Source organism: Strix uralensis, chromosome 27 (assembly GCF_047716275.1).
Source record: "Strix uralensis isolate ZFMK-TIS-50842 chromosome 27, bStrUra1, whole genome shotgun sequence".
Lineage (NCBI taxonomy): Eukaryota > Metazoa > Chordata > Aves > Strigiformes > Strigidae > Strix > Strix uralensis.
The window spans coordinates 6,691,956-6,714,853 of NC_133998.1; the positions used below are offsets into that span (position 1 = coordinate 6,691,956).

The 22,898-nt window shown below is 45.9% G+C and overlaps 1 protein-coding gene across 5 annotated transcripts in view; it reads right to left on the minus strand.

Annotated features, from left to right (window-relative positions):
- PTBP1 (polypyrimidine tract binding protein 1) overlaps positions 1–13,775 on the minus strand; it is a 31,114-nt gene extending 17,339 nt beyond the window's left edge. The window contains exons 1-3 of one of the 5 annotated variants that reach the window (XM_074851720.1): positions 13,653–13,764; positions 9,387–9,417; positions 1,363–1,449 (exon numbers count right to left, since the gene is read on the minus strand). In XM_074851720.1, coding sequence (XP_074707821.1) covers positions 1,363–1,449; positions 9,387–9,417; positions 13,653–13,660 — 126 coding nt within the window. In that variant the 5' untranslated portion in view covers positions 13,661–13,764. Of the gene's footprint in view, positions 1–1,362; positions 1,450–9,386; positions 9,418–10,837; positions 10,859–13,652 lie in introns of those variants that run through there. The other 4 variants (XM_074851722.1, XM_074851723.1, XM_074851721.1 and 1 more) reach the window with 4 other exon arrangements.
- Positions 13,776–22,898: the final 9,123 nt, after the last annotated feature.

The window sequence follows — 22,898 nt, forward strand, 5'->3', positions numbered from 1 at the left end:
AAAAGCCCTACCAATGCAGACAAGTGTTTATTGGCCTCATGGAACCTCTCACATCAGGCCCTAATAGGCCTTGAACTTTAAAAAAAACATTCTTAAAGAACAACTTGTAAATTTCTGAACATACAGAACTCCAGCACTCCCAGTACGAATCAACACATCTGTGCGAGCAGACTGGGGCAGCCCTTGCAATCCATCATGGAAACTCCAGGAGAACAAGCCACATAGTTGGCTCTCATGGAGGCAACACTAGGAAATATAAACTGGAAAAACAAACATTTATACTATTATGGAAAGAATTTAAATTCCCTGAATTTAACTTTCCTAATGGCTTGTTTAAAATAAACATTTTCTCACATATTTGAAAATTTACATGCAGGGCACTTTGACAAGGAATGCTCGTTGCTGCTGGTTTCCACATGTCGATGTTTCTTTAATGAAAGAGCAATTTCAAATCCACTCCCCTCTTATCTTGGAGACAGTCTACACTGCCCGCTGTGACCAGAGCCAGGAGGCAGAGGGGGATGATTGTTCGACATCAAAAGAAGCAGCAGTCAATTTGTAAGCTTCCCAGCTGGAAGTACATGCAAACGAAGAGGGAACACTGCAGCAGTTGGAAAACTACAATTATTCCAAGGTCTTTTCTCTACACAAGAAAACACAGGCAGTAAATACACAGTATTGTGCAGTTATACCAAATTATTCCACACAGACTCCCTTTCAGAGAATGGCTTTTAGAGCGCACACAGCGCACCGAGGCGCTGCGCGGGGCGCCCACCCCGACACAGGCAGACCGGCGCTGGCCAGGCTCCCACCACAGAAGGAAGTGGCATCAACTACGACTTTTCATGCGTTTGTTCTTCCTCCGTGACTGTTGGAGCTGATCTCAGAGAAGCACAAGAGATCTCCACTGACGGTTGCTTTCTGGAATGACCTAACCTGAGGCAAATCAGAAACAAGGGCTCTATTAACCTGCACTCCCCAGCCCCTGGGAACTGCAGCAGGAGCCTGGGTCCGTTGTCTGTCCTTACACTTGCAGTGACTGCCATCTCTTTCTGTACATGTTAGAAGCTATGAATAAGCTTTAAAACCATGTTATAAACTCAAATGCTCCATAACAAGTATCCCAGTTCAGTAGAGCCAGAGGAGCCAAAGCGAGTGTTGTTTCAAAACGTTTAGAAGAGTTTCTCACTAACAACATATCCATGGGGTATTTCTGGATGATATTGGAAAAGCCAGTACAAGAGCTATCGATTCTGAAGGATTATATTATTTTACTGAAGTCTGAAACGCTGCAAGCCCAGCAAAAGGCTGTGTGGGTGCTCGGCAGCTCACCAGCACCAACACACAACACTGCTTTTCTACCTTTTTTGATTCTCCGAGTACCACGGGGAGGCCCAGCTGCACAGTGCTTCGTTCCGGACAGTCCTTCCCATTCCGCAGTTCACATCCCTGCTCACAAGAGGCATTAATTTATGTTGACATTTCTGTTTAGCTAATTCTTTTGCAGCTGGTATTTTTATGACAAGATTAACAGAAGCAACAGTGTGCTAGCAGTAACTCTGCTCTACATAAAATTCTTCATTTGGACTAACAAATCTCCTCTTCCTGTTTATAGAAAACAAATACCACTTTTGAACTTCCACTGCCAGATCTCACCTAGAGCAGGGTAAGGCTGTGTCTGCCACCACCATCTCCAGCCAGCACGGCACTGCCACCAGGTAAACCGCTGCCGGGAGCGTTTCTATGACAGCAGCCACCTCTTGTCTGCGACACTCCTGGCTACAAAAGGGCTATTGCTCAAGCCGCATTAATTTAACAAACACCCATGCTCCGTGTAGTCTTGCCATCGATGCTTGTTTAGTTCCCTTTTCTGAACTAGCAAAAGGCAGTCTGCACACATAATATTTCATCTTTTTCTAATATTTCATATTTTTCCAAGTTATCTTTTTGACCACCCCCCAAACTCCAAGCCCTTTCTTGCTTTATGGTTCTAATAATTTCTAAGAATTTTTAATTTGTCTGGGCTTTCACAGCTTAGAAAGCAACTGCTAATCCATATGAAAACTACAAATTATCTCACTGTCACTAGGATTTTACCTGAACTTTACCAGTTTAAAAGGAGGCCAGGGATTGTCTCAGCCTCTACCAGCACACCTAGAAGTACTATAGAAGTTCTCAGCTGTCCTGTATAATCCTTTGGCTACTAAAGATCCAGTGACTTATTTTAAATGGATTACAACAAATCAACTGCATTCTGCCTGCGCAAAAGGCTAGAAACAAATACAAACTAAACAACCATAAAAATATTAATTTCAAGACAAAGAGGTGATGTTAATCAGCTTTCAGAAAACAAGTTACAGGCAGAAAGCAAAATTAAAGCAGTGGCAAAGAGACAGGGCATACGGGAAGGGGGAGGGCAGAGACTGAAAAGGCCAGCAAGCTACAGGCTAGCCAAGCCCAAGATCTATGAAAACCAACTTCTTTCCCTGGCTCACTGAGGAAATCCTACAGAGCAGCAGCGCTCTCTGCCTTTGGACACGGATCACCTTACACTGCTCTAAATTTTTAAACAGACTAAGGACGGCAGTATCCCTCCTTCTTGTGAGGGGGGAGATTTAGGAGGCACGCAGGCCATCAGCTAACATGCATTTACAAAAAGCAAAGCAGGTACCACAGCTGCACCTGGCAAACCCCCCTCTGAAAATAAACCAGGAAAAATCTGTACTGTTAGAAGTCCTTGGTCTGCTTTCCCTAAGTTCAGAAAAAAAGCCCCGTCAGGAGTCTTGTAGCTCTGCCTGGTCAGAGCATGCAAGCGTCCTTCTACTTCACTCTCCCTACGTTTGTAAAAAGACTCTGGACCCAGTAAAAAACCAGCAATGTATTTTACACACCAAATGACACACACATCATTGAGCAGCCCATGCGAACCCCTTGCTCTGATGAAAGCAGCAAAAAATTGTCTTTGAGCACGGGAAGAAGGGAGCACCTCTCCAGTACGCTTCGAGGGCTCTGAGGTCAGTCCCAGAGGAACAGAAGCATGAACGGATACTTCAGTTCACAGCTCAAATCCCTTTGCAAAGAAACTAATAAGAGAAATCCAGTCTGATGACATCATCATTCCCACTCATGTTGCATTCCAACATTTTTTGCTGAGGGATTGAAGAGCCAGGAATGGAACTAAATTTAAACTACTAAGAAGGATGCCAGTTTTCCTTGTCTTCCACAGGTTCAATTCCAGCAAGGTTCACTTGTGTAACCCCTGTGTGCCCCTCTTTTCCCCCCTCCTGCCTCAAGCACCCTTCAGTCATTTAATGGTACAGAAACATTCCAATTTGGGTCATGAACAGAAGGTGTGGGTCAACTTTTGTGTGAAAGCACCTCTGCAGAACACACAACACAACTGCATCCTCCTTCAGTCCAAGTCAGGAAGTTAGGAGCAACACAAAATAACTTCAGGATCCTGAAGACCGCAGCTCTGACGTGGCTGCTAAGCCAAGTCTGACACTGCAGTCGCAGCAGCTACAAGCTCCGTGTGTCACTCACCCCTCCGCTGCCCCCTCCCAGACACACAGTTTATCACCTATTCAGAACCAAAAGCAAGAGCTGGGGACACACACACAAGAGTCAATCCAGTTCAAATTGCTCAGTGCACCCCTAAATCATTTATCAAATTAAATCCAACCCAGGGGTCAGCACATTACATTACTACAGTGAACCTGTGGTGGAGGCGTTTGCCTAGCTGGCAGGTTTAGTGCACATACTAGTTTTAAACTCCGCTCTGTTCAGCTGGGGCCAGCAAACACCTGTCACATACCACTTACGGCTTTTTAAATTGTTATAACCTCACTCTAGTCTGGACAAGATTTAGTCTAATACCTTGACAAAAGAGCCAGCATGGCAAACTTCCCACTGAGATGCACAATAATGTACTGGGTACAGAGACACTTTTTCAGCATCTTTGAAACTAGATTAGTTGGTCAGAGCATCACAAAGAATTTGGTGCTTAGGACAATTTTCCTACCGTATGTACTGCCACAGTGGCTGGTACCATTTCTAGAGCATACAGAGACTTCTGAGTTCCTAAAAGACATCAGAAACTTAAGCACTACATTAAAGCAATTGCTCACACAATCCGACGTGAGATTCTGCAATAAGATGCATTACGAGCTCTAGCACGAAGCCGGATCCTCAACCCACTCATCTCAGCCCCTCCCTGACTTTCTTCCTCAGTCTTTGCTGCTATGGAGACACCCTGCGAAACAAACCTGCCCTTTGAGCAAATAAAAGGTGTGGCCATTTTAAATAGCCCAAAATTCCTAAACTCCAAGTATTGCAGTAATGCAGTCATTCTGGCTTTGTAGGGCAGCACACACCCAAGCGTTGTGATCTACTGCTCCCAAGTTGAAACTTAACTAGTAGTCAACCTTGAGCTTTTTAAAATCATTGCAGTGGAGCAGACAGGGCCTTGGTAAAGCTTAATACAAATACTATCAAAAAGAAATACTGCTGGGTGAGTCACTTTGGGAAACTGCAACCTATGAAAGAACATTCTGTGCCCAAAGCTGTAAAAGAGCAAATTGAACACGCAGGTTCAGAAGGAACTCCACACTAATTCAATCTCATCTAAATTGCGGTTGTGTAATAATTACAATCTGCTTTGGCAAACACCGAGCAATCATTACATTGGGATTACCAGAACACACTTGCTGAACTAAGCACAGTGTTCAACAAGTTTTCATAGGAAGCTTGAAAGACAGCTATACCAGAACCACAGCGAATGGGACACTAAATAATTCTCACGAGTGCGAGATGACAAGTGTGGCACCAGCACACCCACATTGTCCAGCCTGACGATACTTGAGATGTGCGTCAGTGACTCAGAGACCAGAGTCTACCCCTACACTTGGGGGATTAAAAAGATGAAGTTGAATCAATTCATGTGTGTTAAGTATTTTCATCACAGATTGAGGGCAAAGTAGGCCTGAGGTAGAATCGAATATTTTCTACAACCATTTTATTAACTGATTGCTTTCTAGAAAGTCTCACAATTTCATCTCCATCTACAACAGGAGTCACACCTCGTTTCCAAGTGCAAGTAATTTGAGCTAGCTTCCACATAAAAGCTTGGGTTAGCTATGATGGAGAAACTGCTTTAAACAGATCTAATGGGCAATAAGCCTGCGGCAGCAATCTTGCTTAGCACCTGTGCTTCAGCCAATAGCTTAAATTCCTGTTAAACTTAATACAGATTTAAACAGTTTTCATAATCCAACCCAAGGGCTTACCAATTGCCCTGCAAAGGACAGTTATCTGTAAATTGAAGACACAGGTGCACAAAAACTGTGTGCAACACCAGCACAGATTAGATCGAGCTATTTACCGAGCCCCGCTGAGGCGATGCTCGCCAGGACACCACTGTCCACGCACCGTGCCGCCGACATGTGGCTGACATGTGTGATCATGCCTGTGAGAGAGGCCACAAGAGCCAGCTTGTTGCAGCCTCTAACTAAAGCCATAGGAGGGGACTGGAATTTCCTCACAACATTCTTGGCCTGCTGCCTGAAGCCATAATTACTGTTCCCATGGCAAAGATCCTGGCTTGATCACAAATCACTTCTATGCAGTCAGCCTGTATCACACTCCAGCAAACCCCGTTTTAAAAATTAACTTCTCAAATGCCACAGAAGTGCATTTTTTGTTTCTGGAAGCATCATCTTTCAAAAAGAGCCCAACTTAACCAAGAAACTACATGATTATTCAGCACCTAAACTATTCTGAGACTTTTCCAATCACTGAAAGGCAATTTCACTTAAAGAATAATGACATATCATAGTTCATACTCCTTCTAGTAAGTCAGTCCTGCTCTGTTAAAGCCTGAAGGGACAGAAAGGGAAAGGAGATGGGAGAGCGATCCTGATCAAATTACTTAGAGGCAAGTGCAGGGGTCAGACCCAGTACCTTACAGTTCAAATACAGTGTCTCCATCTTAAGGCCATACTTCCTTTTCAGACAGCAATGAAATATGGAAAGAAATGTCTTAAGTCATGTGTTTCTAATCACAGGACATTCCAGAAGACTGTACATCAAGAGCCCCATTCCAGAACTGTAATGAGCTTCCTAAACAAATTCACACACTTTAAACTGAAGAGCCTGTGGACTAGGCTAGATGTGAAGCCCAGTAATGGCTACTACAATTACCATCCTGATTAAAAACAAGACCATCAGGCAGTACAGTGCTCAAGCAGTAAGCTGTGAGAACATCTGGGGACTTCTTAAGTTACAGAACCTAAATATAACTAAGACCTCAGAACAATTAATAGAAGCAGGTGTGAGTACCTTAATATGCAAATTAAGGATGTGAGAAAATCCCCAAAGAAGGTGCCAGCACCCTGCCTTTTAAAACAAAGTAGAGCAAACTGATACATACTTTCACAAAGTCCTCAATGCCTACAGCAGGGAGACAACCAAGAGGCCACTCTAAGTTATCTTTCTCAATTTCTCAGCAGTGTTTTAAGTTACAGGCATTCTTCCTACTTGCCTGAGAATTCTCCAACTTGGGGACATTCCAGTCACAAGAGCAGAAGATTGAGAAGGTCTACTGGTGTCTCAGTAACACACCGCCTAGAGGATGACAAGAGCTGACAGCTTTCGGGGACTGTTATCTTCTAATACCTTAACGAACTGCACCATTCCTACCTTCTTTGGGCATACGGGGCAAGAATGAATAAATTTACACTTCAGATTAAAAACAGTTTTCCAGCTCAAATTTTCATGACTAATTTAGAAGTTCTGCCAGCAGCTCAGCTGTGAGCACAGCTTTCAGAATGGACTCTAGCGAAGTAGCCCGATCTCCACCTGAACCTCATTTCTGTGAATATGTTTTATAGAGTCAACAGATGACAGAACTACAGCTCCACAGCATTATTTTAACTATCAAGCCATGGTAAAGAACATCTGCTTCTGAAGGGGGGGAATCAGTTAATCCTTGAAGTGATTTCAGCGATGCCCCAGGGATCAAACAAATGCTGATGGATGAGCAGAGCTCTATCACTGTAGGTATTTCAGCAAAGACAACACTGAAATGCTTCCGTGATACCACAGAAACCTCCTTCTGCGGTCCCTTCAGACTACGTATCGGCAAACCAAAGGAAGGTAGATTGAAGTGGAAGCAACACACAAAAGCAACAGCAAAATTTCAGAAGAGCTGCAGCCAGTGAGGTTTCGCACTCACCAGAGGTAGGTATTTTTAAGAAGCAACTGATACATGATTTGATCACAGAGCTTTTTGAAACTGAGGTGCCTGCACCTCTCTCCAGGCAAGAGCCCTGCAGTCAGAGGATCTCTAGCAGTACACAAGTAGCAGAGCACGGGGAAACTGGACGTAGCTGACCTGCACACAGCCAGGTAGAGGACACAGGTAAGAGGAGCCTTCGCTTTGTTCCTAGCTGCGCGCAAACAGGATTCTCACTTACCTACACAAACCCAAGACATACAGTACATGTTACACCAGAACATTAAAGAATGTACTTCTATTACAGGATCTACACTGGCAGAGACTTAAACATAATCAGGTAACACGGCTATGTCAAAAATAATTTTAAAACTTACCTTTATCAAGATGATTCAACTTTCCTTTTTGCTTCTGCCACTCTTTAAATTTTGATTCAACTTTCTCAAAACCTGCCTGCTCTGACTTGACAAGAAACCTCATTTTTGATGCACGCTTTGTCTCACCACTCCCCACTCCACTGCACAACTGGCATAACCGTTGTTACCGTTCTGCCCTGTGGTAGGAGCACAAGCACCTGGATGGGATTCCTCCCAGTTCTCCTTTCAGACCCGACTGCCCGGCACTGGGGACTGAAGCGGCCCCCCCAGCTGGGAGGGAGGAGGCACACAATACCACTCCTGGAGCTTTTCAAGACTCACCGACAGGACTACAATTACAGTTTCAGAAGCTCCCTGGTCAAGCTTAGCTATGTAAAACCACTTCTTGAAGCTGCAAATCACACATTGCTAAAACCAACTGAGGGACTTTTACCTGGATTAATCAGTTTACTAGGAGATGTTGTATCAAACTGCTCTACAGCAGCCAAGGGATGACTTAGTCCACGGTTTATAACGGCTGTGAACTATTAACCAACCCCACTGGAGGCTCAAGCCTTTCCTCCTCCGATGGCAAACTGAACCCCTGGCAGCACAATGCCTTCTCAGACAGAACCAGATGCTATCCTGGCACTACGAATAATTCAAATTTCAGATTCTCATACGAAGAAAAGTTAGAATAATCTTTCCCCTACAGCTATTAGAGCCCCTTCATGCATTTAATTCTTCTCAGAAACCCTGAAAAACTAACGTGCCTATGCTTAGCAGCCACACTTAATTTTGTACTTCCAATACAAAAAACTATTTGCTGTCTAGGAGCAAATTCTCTCTAATGCTCCTACTTCACTCATGTAGAACTACAGAGCTTGCACTACTCAAGATCAGCTCTACTTCAAATTAGTCCTATCACACACTGCATCACTTCAGCCTATTCAAGCTGCCACACGCAATTCTTTCTCAGTCAATAATGAAGACGCTAACAACACACAATTCGGGCCATTAAAAAAGCTGTCAGATTACTACTTTGAGGGCCAACATTCACCCACATACTATCTAATAAAGAGAACTCACAGGGCTGAACTTACTGTAATCCTGATCCCAGAGCTTTAGCTACAATGCTCACGAAGTAAAATGAAAAACCTTTAATACATGAAGGAGTGCCAGTCTATCCTGCACATTCCAGTGTAACATTTCACAGGAATGAGCTTTTATCCTGTGAACACAACAGCCTATTGCCACGCACAGCAGATAAAGGAGGCTCCTGTCAGCACTTTGAGTTTCAGGGCTAAGTCTGCACTTTCAAAACCTGAGACTAGAAGGGTAAAGGTCATATTTACTGTACTCACAAGAGATAAAAATCAACAGCTAAACACTCCATTTTTTGTGGCAGAAGGATTTTTGACATATAACTGAGCAGGAATTCACATAAACAAAGGAAATAGAGTTCTCAAAAGAAAAAGGACCAATTTCTCCATTGAGCAGCATTGTCTAGCACACAAATAACACGCATGGCTTGACATTTTAGTAGGGGAAAGGGCTGTTTCTAAATGCAATAAAGTTCTTTTCTGACAGTTGATAATCAATGTCCAAATGCCAAGAGCTAAAGGCTGAGCCATAATAAAAATTTTAAATGCACATGAAACTAAATTACCTTCTGGTTAAAACCAATTTACATGGTACCAGAAATAACCCTTTAAAGCTGAAGATCTACATTTGGTGAGGCTAAAACTAGGTCAGATGCTGAGCAGTGTAAAAAGAGAGAAAAAGTGAGAAGTGCCTACCTTTGTACCAACTGTTATATCTTGGACAATGCTGTAGAAAAAAGAAAGAAAAGGATTAAAAAAGTTAGATAGGTTTGCCACAAATATCCAGCATAGTTTACAGTAGTAAGAAAAAAGCAAGTCAAAGTGCACAGTTGTCTTTGCAAGTGAGCCAAGGACAGTTTATACAAAGAAAAATTATTAGATGGTGATGGTGGAGACCCAAGACCCAGCAGTGCTAGAAAACTGCAGCTCTTCCACTTCCTACAGTGGAGCTTGCCCTTTTTGCAAGGGTACCACGGGGGCCAAGACCAAAAACCCCCCAGTTAACACAGCCTAGCATTCTTCACAGGAACACGACGATGCAGTTCGAACAGCACCTCTGACTAAACCAAAAGAAAAAGTGTCAAGAGTCAACTCTGTCACCCATATTCGCTTCCACAGCTCCTAACAACCTTATCAAAGGAGTGGCCTCTGCGAGGCTGCAGAGAGGCCACCTCCAGCAAAATTATCGAGTTGCTAGTGAAGACTACTAATGCTAGAGCTCCAGCAGCACCACCGCCGCCAGCACACACCATGCTGAGCCTGGGCTGTTTTCTCAGCCAAGCTGAGCGCCCGTGCCAGGCTTAGAGCAGCCCTCCAGCCACGCTAACACCGCTGGAGCCAGACCACTGCCAGACCAACAGCGCAATTAGAAAGAGCAGGGAAGAGGTCCAGGCAGCTCCCAGACTGGGGTATGCCTGCACACAAGATTCCTCTAGCGATTCTTTTCTACTTAGGAAAACAAATAGTATTTTCCCCTAACACAGATCTGAAGGAAAAAAAAGTTTAAACTCCACCATACACACTTAAACCTCCTAAAATGAGCCTTCCTGACATGAAAAATAATGTTAGCTGTACCTCAGGCAACTCCTGCTAGCTCTCATCAGCCATGACCATTATATACCATAACACACACCTACTCAGAGCAAAATTCTTTCATCGATGAAATCAGTCTACAGCTTGGCATGTTCTACCTGGATCTTCCAGAGTATTACAGCACCTACATGTTACTCTCTTTGTGGGAGTGCTCAAGACAATCTCAGGATTTCAGTCATACCCTTGCACTGAAGGTAACTTTTTTTTAATAAACTCCAAACCACTGTAAAGCAGCCAACACGAAACAGCAGAAATGATCATTTTGGATTGACATATATGCAGCACTGCCTGTTTCAACTCCCGTCTTTCAAATGGCTGACCATAATTTCAGAGTAAAGGATCCAAAAGCAGCTGGCTAGCAGAGCTGCAGCAATTTAAGGAAACATGGCAGAGAAGCAGAAGGCAGGGCAGCAACAACATGAAATCTGAAGTACTCAAGAACAATTCTACAAAGTGATTTAATGCTAGAGAACTCGCATTTACTAGTTCTTCCTTCCCTACCCTCGTGCAACAATTCATAGCTTTTCAGGGAATTAAATACTGCTCCATCTTACTAAGTCATTCACGTTTCACCAGCCCCACAAATAAGCCATAACACAAGTACGAGCCAGCGCAGCTCCTCATACTTCCTCTTCAAAACCAACCTGCCATGTCATCATAACCCAGCACTTTACAGCTGGAGTTACAGCCTGATCCAATGGCTGCTGCCAGGAAGCCACGCGATAGTTTCTTTTTTTTCAAGTAACTACTTCAAGAACGCTCTGTATGGGGATGCCGGGCTTTGCAATCCCCTGTCTGGTCACCAACCAAGACAGATGGGTTTTGCTGCACTTCGAGGGCCAGCAGTAATGAACTAATTAAACCCATCTGCACAGATCAGTTTAAAGAACCATAATCATTCTATTAGAATCACTAAACACGAGTACACATTTCTCCAGTTAAAATACATACATTAACCCACTCATTTTCATAACCTTCAAAAAATTTATTTCCAGCAAAGCATAGTAAGAACAGGGAATCTCCCAAGTTTCCAAAACTCTCGAACTTACCCCAGAGCAATTTCTCTTACTTCCTGTTCCTCTTGTGGGCCTCACACACAGGAAATGTTTTACATAAAGTAGCCTTAACAGGGGATAGTATTTTAAATTATCCAACAGGAAGGGCTCTTATTTGCCAAGAATTACCGATTCCTGGAATATTGTTGTAACCCATTTGATAACAAATACCACATGAAACAAGCACCAACAGTATTTAAGAATTTTTATTCAAGAAATGTGCAATAATACTTCCAGTTCACACACACCCTCAACAAATTATCGTATCTTAAGCTTCATTCTCTTCTCCTATGTCAACCTTAAGCAGGGGATTAAAACTTCTCACTTCCGAAAGAACAGGCAATAAAGCCTGTCATAAAAATTACTTTTCACATGGAATGGAATAATTCCTACGCAATAAGGGGAAAAATTAAGCAGCACCGGTAAAACCTCTAGGTCATTTTCCAAAGCAGCATTTCCCATACGAACTCCTTGCATGCTTTAACAAAGCCACTTATTCAAACGGGATCATTTGAAAAGCACAGCTACGTATCGTTGTAGGTAGGAGAAGCAGACAGAAGCAGCTTGTAGCCAGAGAGGCCACTCGCTGCCAGCTAGGCAAAAATCTAAAGCCATTTCCAGAAGCAGCTTTCAGAGTTTCAAAGGAGCCAGCTTTCACAGGATCATGCACCAAGATCTTCAAAAGACAGTGGATAACTGAGACTCATACTAAAATTTCTACATTCAAATAATAGCTATTTTAACACACACAGTAAATCAGCTTTCCCAGGAGCTACGGTGAACACAGCTGACCACAACCTGATTTCTGCCCTTCGAATGGGCGGTCTCACATGCTGAAGACTTTTCCATTAAGTATCATTCAACATGATGAGCAACTTCTTAAGAGAAACTGAACAACCTGAACTGCATTCCGGACTGTAAAAACTAATTGCAAGATACACTATTTTTATGGGTTTTTTTAGATGAAAACAACACCGAGACGCCACCTTTTCAGCGTGTAAAAAAACGAGACATGTGACTACGCCTAATTCTCACCAGGCTAGTGTTCCGAGGCAAGAAGCGAGGAGGCACTAATTTGGCCTTCCCGTACTTAAAGGCTCTGGGAAAACAAACTGCTTACTCGGAGGCCTTTTGAAATATTTTAACTGCTGCGCTCTAGAAGAAACAAAAATCAGACCACTAAAAAAAATACGCCACATAAGAGAAATGCGGAGACCTCGTTTCTGACCGAATTGCCTTGATAAAACAGTTTTAAAGCAAACACTTCTGAAGCGAGACGCCAGACGAGGTGGTGGTGAAGGAGAATCCAAGGCTGCCCAAGATAAAAGTTGCTCTCTAGAAAAACTAGACGAGTCAAAGAGCCACGGAGGGAAGTTTTATGTCGGAGGAGTTCCGAAGGGGACAATAGGCGAGGAGGGAGCCCGAGAAGGGCCCTGCTCCGCCGCTGCCGCTCTACCTACGGCTCAGGTAACACTGCCACGGACACCTCACCGCCACCGAGCCCCCGGGCGCGCCCGCAGCGCGGCGGCTCCTCCGAACTGATGCAAAAGTTGCGCTGACCGAAAAAACTACTCACAAAGAAAATCCACCGAGCACCCCCCCGCCCCGCTTGCGAAAGCGGCAGACAATAGGAGCGAGGCCCCGGCGTGAATCAGCCGCCCGCCCCGGCTGCGCCCCCCCCCCGCCAGGTGCGCCCGCTCCCGGCACCCCGTTTCCCCCCCCGCCCCTTCCCTCCCCCGCGGGGCCGGGCCGCCACGGAGTCGCACCGCGCTCCGCTCCCCCCCCCCCCCCCCCCCGCACGCCCACGCGGCGCCCGCAGCCGGGGCCTCTAGCGAGGCGGGGGGACAACCCCAAACCCCCCCGCGCCCGGCCCCGGCGCGCACGGGGCGGCCCGGACCCCCCCGGGACGCGGCGGCTGCCCCCGGCGGGGCGCGAGCACGAGGCGGGGGGGGGGGGGGGGGCGGCGGGAGCGCGCGCGGGGGACGGTCCGCACGAGGCGCCGCGTCGGGGCGGCGGCCGCGGAGCAGGGGCCACCCCCGCCCCCCCCCTCGCCGCCCCGTGGCGAGTGACTCCGGGAGAGCGGCCAGCGCAGGAGACCCCCCCCTCCTCCTCCCCTTCCCGCCTCGCCTCCGCCGGGCGGCCCGGCCGCGCCCTCGGCGCCCCCCCTCAGGTAACGCCCCAGCCCCCGGCGCGGGTCCCGAACCTCGGCCGCCTTCTCCCCCGCCTCCGCACCCCGCGAAGGGTCCGGCGACGCTGCGGCCCAGCCCCCGGCGCGGTGCTGCCTGTGCCGAGGCCCGGGCCGGCGGGGACTCACCCGTCCATTGCACACGGAGGAGACCCGTCGGGAACGGAGTGGAGGCGCCGGAATAGCAGGAACGAGCCCAACCGCTCCGTGATATAGACTCACAAAATGGCGGCGCCGCCCGGCCCGCCTCACCCGCGCCAACGCCCCATTGGCTATCGGAGATGTCATCTTGATAACAGGGGCGGGGATCGCCCGCCTCCGAGGGTTGGCGCCCTGGCGCCCCTCGCGAAGCCGATTGGCTGCAGGCGGGCTGAAGGGCGGGGAAAAGCGCCGGTGCGCGGCGCGATTCGGTAGGCGAAGGGAGTCGGCGGGGAGGAGCCATCTTGAGAGCGGGAAGGATGCCGAAATGCCACACGGGTCCACCATCTTGATTGGGGGCAGGGCATGGGACAAGCGCGTTGGGCGCCATCTTGAATACGGGCAAGGGCCCCAGCGTGCACATTGTGCTGTCACCCGCGGCGCGGGCCGGGGCCTGCGGGAGCGGCCCAGCCGCCGCCGCCATGTTGGCTACGGGCAGGGAAGCCGCGCGCTCCGCTCCGGTGCCATCTCGAGTGAGGGAGAGTGGGCTCCTCGCCGAAACCAGCCTCATGATTTAGCACTGCCAGCCTGGGGACTCCTAATGGCGCTAGACAGCACTTAAAAGTTTTATTTAGGATACAGGATAAAGTCTGCTTAATTGCGGTTAATGTCTTAGGGATAAAGATTACCCAGACAGAACTTGTGAGGTAAGACATAACACCTACCTGCTCTGCTCAGGCATCAGGATAATATTTTTCCTAAGTTACAGTCCTGACACTGTTTGCTGACTAAAACGGCTCATTTTCCAGTCAGGTGGACCTCAGTGGTTGGTTAGATAAGCGTGTTTCACTCTTAAGGTGTGTCATTGCCTGTAGGTCTTCTACAGAGATTGAGGTAAAATCCATGGATTTCCTATCTTTGGGGATTTTCAAACCTCTGAAAGATTTCCTTTTCAGGTTCTGGGCCATCTACGGTAAATTTAAGCCTACTACAACAGACTTAGTTCTGTTAGATACTTTCTGTGGCTCCCTCAGAAATGATCGTCAAGCTCATTCATGTGCCACAAGATGAAAGTCCCTATTAAAAAAAAAAAAAAAAAAGGGAGAAGCAGGCGTCTGTCTGGTTCCCACTGTAAACGGTGCCGGTGCATTTACTTTGTTCCTGTGCAGGAACAGGCACGCGAGGACCCAGATCCTGATGGGGGCCGAGCAGACCATCCGCTCATCCTCCCATCTACCAGGTCACGCTGGTTCCTCGCCACTAACATCGTTCTGTACGGCAGTTTGCTTCCATGGATGAAATGCTGCGTGTCTCTGTTTAAATATAGACGATATTTGCTCACTGGGAATTCTACTAGCAATTACTCATTTTCTTTGCCTCACTTGTCATAACCCTATCTGTTGACTGCAGCACAAGAATTAATTGTCCCAGACCTCGCTACAAGTCCCTTGTGTAGCATCGAATCGAATATCAAATGTCCAGTCCACATTGATCTTGGCTTCATTAGCTGCAACCCTGTTTTGAGAGTTTCTAGGCAACATAATACTGGTCTTACCATGGAAAGGATCCTTCGTACCTCACCAGCCCACCCACTTCTAACATTTTTGTGAAAACATTTGTACAGTTCTGCCAATCTGCCTCTGTTGTCAGTGGTAAACAGTAAAACACTAATACAGGTCAGTGCCAGTGACGGCAGCACCGGAGCTGTAAGACAGCCGTGCCAGGGGTACTGATGTGAAGGTTTAGAAAAACATTTTTAAAATACAGTGCAAATGAAATTCAGAGTCTTGGCAGTGTTTCTGCTTAATGTCAGGTAACTTTGACAGGTACAGACATGCATTTTGTATTTGCATTTCTTTCTGAAGCGCACATTAGACACATGAATATGGGGGGAAAAAAAAAAGTAGTTAAAAGTGAAATCGCCTATTTATTTTCTCCCACACACGTATTACTGTGTTGGTTCCTATGGCCAAGTGCCTTATTTTGTCAGAGAGTGGGGCAATGCTCAGATATTTCAGTGGCTGGGACCAGACATGAACTTACTGCCTCACTCTTGTCACCATTTGTGACATGTAAGAGCTTCTGCTGACCTTGGATCTGACCAAGAGCTGGTAGCTCCAGTTTCCATGTCTGTGGTTTATTGGGCTCTGTGGCCATTCGGCCCTTGTTCCAGCAGTGAAGTTTAAAATGGAGAAAAAGTATGTTCTTACCTATTGCTACAGGCAACTAAAGGCCCCATCTGAAACCAAAGTTGTTTTACTAGGTACTGCATATGAAAGGCTCAGCTTTTGCCACAGATAAGAGATTTACAACTTAGATGAGGCAAAGAATGGGAAAATGATGGGATTATGCGATCCACTTTAGAGCTGCTGAGCTGAGAGCCAGAGAGATAAAGTGATTTGATCAAAGCAGAGCAGGAATTTACCTCCCATCTCACAAGCCGCAGAGAACTTTCTTGAACTACGCCTGTTTTAAGCTGTGTTTCCCAGGGAGATGTTTCACTTCATCTTCCCTTCAGAATAATCTGTAAGTAAGGAATCCCTCCATAGTAGAGGATGGTATGCAGACAGAATAACTTTTTTTTTTTTTTTTAAAATATGGGATATTTCAGTCCACTTGTAAAGAATCATACCCTAAAGAAAGGTGCCCTGAAGATGACGCAAAGACTTTGAAAAAGATCAGTAATGCTCGATACTGATCACTAGTAAGAACAATATCTGATTTTCTAGTGGCTATTGACATTAGTTTATTGCATCCCAGCTGCTTTTCAGATATCTTTGGAAAAGCAAACACAGGTGGATGCCATCAAAGAATTATTACTTTTCAAAGACCTCTCCTGTGCAATTGCGGTCGAGCTTAAAAGACTCTTTTAAGGTTTCTGCAAGCTCACTCAGATTTTCCATAGTTCTAGCAGAAATGCTGATTATGCAACATTTTATCAGACTTCTTCCTGTAATATTAACAGAGTTTTTTAAATGGCATCTTTTCAGATACTAAGGTAGCAAACTGACTAAAGATACTCTTGGGTAATGCACAGTCTTTCTCTGGGTCAAACAGGAAAATGCATTTAAGAACAAAATAATACTTTACACAAAAAAACAGCTGGGAGAAGGACCTGCCTCTGTGTAACTTTTTGTTTGTTTTGAAAAAGAAACCCACATGAAAATGCCCATGTGAAAAAAAAAAAAAAAAAAAAAAAAAAAGAGGAGGGAGAAGGGAAAAAAATATGAATCAGCTTCTTTTGTACAATCCAGCAAAATGGTCCCACCCTCCCCGGCTCCGGTTACTCACTTGCTAGAAAGGCCTTGGTGGGACACACCCAGGTTTTTCTCTTTTAAGCCCTTCCTGCCAATGTTATCTCTTTGAATTTAATTTACCATGCAGGGAAAACCCTCCGAAACAAAAAAAGACCCTTTTCCTGCCTTTTTTCCTTTGTATTTTTAAAATAGCTCTAAAGCCTGTGCTACATTCGCAGGTCACTTCTTCATGTAACTTTGTTCATTTGCGAACCAGCAAAGTTTTTTTCCCTTTCTCCTTCCTCTTCCACCCAACGTTTCTATGAGGGACTTGAAAACAAGAACCCTCCTAAAATATGGTCTCTGTTCAGGAACCCGAACTACTGTGCATAATGGTATATAAAACCAGTATCTACTGTTTTTAATGACAATTGTTTTCCTGCAAATTCCCCTCCTCCCCCCTTATTCACAGCACCCTGCAAGGTCCTAAACCAGGAAGCTCTGTCATATATAACTTTGTTACCGGTATAGTCCCAAAGAAACTTGGGGGCAGGGGGTGTTTCAAATACTTTTGCTTCTTTGTGTTGCTTTTATTAATTTTAAACCACTTTCAATTAACACGGCTGTTTTGTTTAAAAGAGAATCTGCAGCTTTAGCAACATCTTAGGATGCCAGAACATTCTTTTGTGCATCGTTCATGATGCCACATCACAGCTCTGGAAGTCGTTAGTCTAGAGGCATTGCACAGAGGGAGCAAACTCGCTGCTGCATTTATCAGCCCATCCAAGAGACGCACACGGCCTCTGATCGGCCGGTGGGTTCACGCGTGGCTCAGAACCGCGGAGCACACGCGTATCTTCCCGCTCGGCTCGTCCCCGAGGGCAGGGGGAAGGAGAGGGACCAAAAGCATCGCGGGTAGAAGTCACGAGCTACGCGGCCGGAGTCACTGGAGGCAGGGGTGTGGGCGCACGGAGGGTCGCTGGGGGGCTGGCTGCGTTAGTTCCAGTGCTCGGGAAAAGTCCATTTCTCACCAGCAGAGGTGTGGTTTCACGAGCAGTGCACGTCCTTAGCATGGGGGGGATTTCCTCCACTGCTCCGTCAGAGTTTGGCAGCATAAAGTCTACCAGTGGGTGATTGATAAATACATTGGTTTGGTTTGGGATTGAGCTTCATATACTTCCAATATTAAATAGAAGTAAACGTTTCGAACCAGTTTGCAAGTTCCCTAAGCTGCATTTTTATGACAGCTGTGCCACCACAGCAGTTTGAGGCCTCCCTTCCAGGGACGAAGTTGAGTAGCACTTTGCAAGCACGTGTACCTGCACCTGGAACTCGGACTGGTGTTGCCATTGCACATTCTGATGTCACCTTTTAACAGGGCTGCCAAACTGTGTCGACAGGTATTTTTTGTGCTGCAAGTAGTTGCATCAACTTAAAATTTTACGTATAATCACAAGAGCTCATTTTTTATGTTTCTTTCCTTCTTTCTGATCTGTGACAGAGAGACTTATCTGTATGTTTCATTCTGTTGTTATCAGTCTTATTTCAGAACTTCCCTGTCTTGCAGCTCCTCGGGGATGCTTTTGGGTGACTCATTTCCTGTGAAGGATGAACCAGCCATTTCCTGGCTATTCAACACAGGACTTTTTTTTTTTTTTCTTCCAGTCTGTGTTGGAATGGTGTGGATTAATCTATGGTTTGATTGTACCCCCTGCAACTTACACCAGAACTGCGGCTCTTCACTGCAGTCTTCTAAGACAATAAACTCTCAGCCTGTGTTGCTTAGGGATCGTGGCTTGCCCCTGCTTACCTGGGCCATAGGCTTTGTGATTTTGGGCTGTGGAATTAAAATGATTACAGCAATACAGATTTAACAGTGCCATCCTCCCACTCCTTGCAACCCCGTTCTTCTCTTAATTCAACCCATTTCAGCTCATAATAAATGGAATGTTAAAAAAGCACCATCGGGCAAAGATACTGATCTTACAATACATATCTAAGCCCAGAACTTTGGAATTATCTCATCGGTGCTACCAAGATTGCATACTGGCATTTGAGAAATCCAGGTAACACCCTTATTGGTTTTTTCATGTTAGACACAGGTTAATAGAAGACTGGGCCAGTTTCTGTCCTGAGTCTGTGCCCATCATTCCGGCTCGTTCCTCCAACCCTGTTTCCAATTTCCTGAGCCACTGTTTATTCACACTTCACATTATGATTCTAACTGTTGTGGACAGCTTGCTTCACCACCACCACCCAGGGAAAAGATTGTCTGGCCATTGTAATGCCAGCCTGAGGTATCACAACTCTTCTGAGCAGTTTTTTACTGCTATTTTTTAAATTATTCTTTTAATCTTTATTTCCCATCATTTCATTTGAATATTTAGATTCATTAGCCTGTCATACATCTGTAATGTTTGGGAAGAAAACCCACACAATAGGGATACTGCCTCCTGAGTCTGAATGTAGCACATGCTGTAGGGATGATCACTGAATAATTCATACCCTTAATGATTTATTCATGCCCCAAAGCTGGATACCTCCTCTGTGACTTTCCATTATCTCAAAGAGAATGCGAGTTCCTATTCAGCCCTGCTCATCTCAGGAGCGGCAGCAGCCCCTGCGCTGGCGTGGAAGCGGGTGTCTGAGGCAGACAGAGCAGGTGTGCATTAGAAACCACTCCCGGATGATGTTTCTGAAACATTTCTGCTCGACAACAACTGGGAAACTTGCCATTCCAACGCCACACACATCACCCCTGACACAGAAACCAAAATGTAGGTACATTTTGTTGCAGATTCTTCGGAAAGCAAGGTGGGCAGGCAGGCACGTTAAGCTCTTTTCCACTGGTACACACGTAAAGTGAGATGCTGCGGTCACGATGCAGGATGTCCTGAGCATGGAAAACAGGCAGACAGGCCGTGACTCCGTGATTTGATACCATAGAGCTGATCTTCTTCTCCATGAGAAATTTCAGTTTTATTTTCCATTGTAAAGTTACAGATTCTGAGACAATTGGTATAAACTCAGCAAGATTGTTTCCTACCCGCTCAGGAAACCTTGCAGGAAAGCCTGGACAAATAGCAGCAGTTCAGACTAATCTCTTTCCTGTCTAATGAGGGCTATCAGAAAATACGCCTTTAGTAAAAGTTTGTAAGACCACGATCTGAGTCTCCTGACCTAGGTGAAGATTTTGCAAGACATTCAAATTCCATCTGTCTAGAAAGTATGAAAGATGATTCTGTGTTTCAGCAAAGTCTCCAGACCCACAGGCAACACTACCCCTAGCTGGCTGGTATGAAGTTTCCTAATTGTTTATCCTGTAGTCCTGACTTCTTTTGTCCTTGGAATAGGCTCTACATCAGCATAATTAAAAATGTCAAACACGCTTGAGAAACTCTCCAAGTTGCTAAAAATGAATGTGAATTTCCTCCCAACAACCTCGCTTCATCTCTCCCTTACTCTGGCCTCAGCTTTACAAAGTGGTCTGTTTCCAGCCCTTCAGCATAGTTTGCATTCCACTGCCAAGAATGAACATTTATTTATACAAACAACCGTCCTTACAAGCACATCTCCCCTGCTATCCTAGGGCAGGAAAATAGACATCATTTCTGGTCTCTTCTGTAGCTGCGCTTCTGCGTTTCTTTTTTTCTTTATTCAGGGGCCTTTTTTGCAATGGAGCATCAGTGCAGTTCAGTCACTTTCCCGTGCCACGAATCTGCTCAGAAATGGACTGGAATGCTCCTTCATTTCCTTACAATGATTTTATGACCCTCTGGTGATGGTGTCAGTTGCCTGATAAACCATTTAGGGGGTCTCGGTGGCTCAGCAGCAGGTTTTCAAAGAGATCTCGCTCACGCTGGAACCTCGCGGGCTCTGCGTAGCTGGCAGAGAGGGGACGCCCCGGTGCCCCTTCCTCTCAAACCACAAAGCTGCTTTTCCCAGGTGTGTTACCGGGCCGCCGTGTCACACGAGCGCTTCCAGCAGCGCAGCTGACGCTGTAAGAGGGTCCGGCGGTGAGCGAGAGGGCAGCTTCCAGGCGAGCCGCCGGGCTGGCGCGGCCGGGCCTGGGGCTCCTGCATTATTGCTGAGGTTCTCCGTCCCTCACCTGTCGGGCTGAGGTGGTGGTCACGGAGAGGCCAGCTCATCGCTCTGTCCTCGGGTTGTCTCCCCTTGCAGCTGCCTCCTAAATGGATATTACACAGGTGCTAGATGACTCCAGACCGGCATTTCGGAGTCTGAGCACAGTTCATTTGAATGCAGAAAGGGGCCCTAGGGGAGACAGCTGCACCCATGCAGAGCATCGAGGAGTTCTCCACTGGACCCATGGGTCTGCACGCTGCCCGCGCTCTTACTGCAAGCACGTCGCATTTTGCTGTGTGCGAGCCAGCTCCCATTTCTCACTTGATGCAACTGTTTGTAGCTAAGAGTAATATTTAGATTGATAATGTTTACACTTACCTCCACGGGCAAATAAGATAAAGTGGTTTTGTTGGGAACTCTCTTACTTGCATTTCTAAAGCAACCTTCTAGGAAACGAAGCATTTAAGTAGTTTCTGAAGGATCCAGGGGAATACTTCTTAAAAAAAATAACAGCAAGGTGGTATTTTAGAGTGCAGTCCCAACGCTAGCTTTTCCGGAAGCAAACACAGACGGCTTCTTTAGCTATACCGCCAAACCCAAGGCAGCGAACTACTGCAAATGAATGAATTAGGAATTTTTAGTGACCCCTTTCCATGAATCATTACTGAATATTTTATGGATCTTACTGCGTTCTTAGTAAGGTTACTGTTGCAAAGTTTGCAGAGGTATATTTACTTTTGCCTCAGTATAAGGTGTCAGTCTTTTTCTTCTTTACTGAGATGCACAACAAAGGGCCGATGTCCTTTAAGAATACCCCCGTAACATGCCCGTATGTACTTGGGTCTAAACAGATACTGCTATATTCAGGAAGAGGAGCATAATTACAATTAGGCCTTGTGCTGATTAGCTCATAGAGTATCATCACAACTAACATGTATCAGGAGAGAAAAACCTCGCACTGAACACGCAGCTGGCAGCACACCACTGCCTCCTCCTCGCGAGGCTCCATTCAGAGCAGGATTTATTCTAATCCTGCAGGTTATAATATGCATGCCTGGAGCACACCAAAATGTATCCTTACTGGATTCTTCACAGGGCCGTTTTTAAAGTATTTTTCATTAAATGATATCAGCGAGTGTACTGGTAGAAATGTCAGCAACACTTGAAGAGGTGTCCTACGATCTGCAGGTATATAGGCACACACAGAGACGTAGCTAAGGACGTGTGTGTGTACAGCACAGTATTGGCCACGTACATTCCTCTGTATTGGAGGATGCAACACCCCGATTAGTGCAGTACTTCCCCTGGAGATAAGGCAGAAACAAGTGGCCCCCAAATGGCCTGAAGTAGCACAAGGACAGGAACGCAGAGACATAGCAGCTCTATTTTGGAATTGGCAAAACCGGGCTCCCTCTCCCCCTTCCCGAATACTTCTTTTTGATGTCATGCATGCCATTTATAGGCGCTTCAGCAGCACAGCTGAATTAAAGTCCTTGTTTCCACATTGATTCAAGAACAAATATGTCCAAATACATCTGAAAAAGTAAGAGGACTGACACACCAAACCGCTGTGTGCCTGCCATGAGGCCCGCATTGTCATCCAGGCTAATAAAGACATCATTTTCCCAGGGCTTCAGCTCTATTAAACACAAAGCTCCAAATGATTTCCTACTTGGATCAAAGATGTGTTTGTTCCAGTGCCACTTAAGTTTAAAAGGCAATACTGGGAATGAATGAAATCTCCCCAGCGGCAGCTGCTGAGGTTCAATTGGTTTGTCAGTGCCATAATTATGCAGCGGACGTCTTCTGTTTGCTGGCCCATATGTTCCTGAAGGATGTTATGCAATGGGAACAGTGTGGGGAAGCCTTGCTCCCAAAGCGAAGGGGCTTTTGCTTTTGTGGTATGAAGACTTGCTTA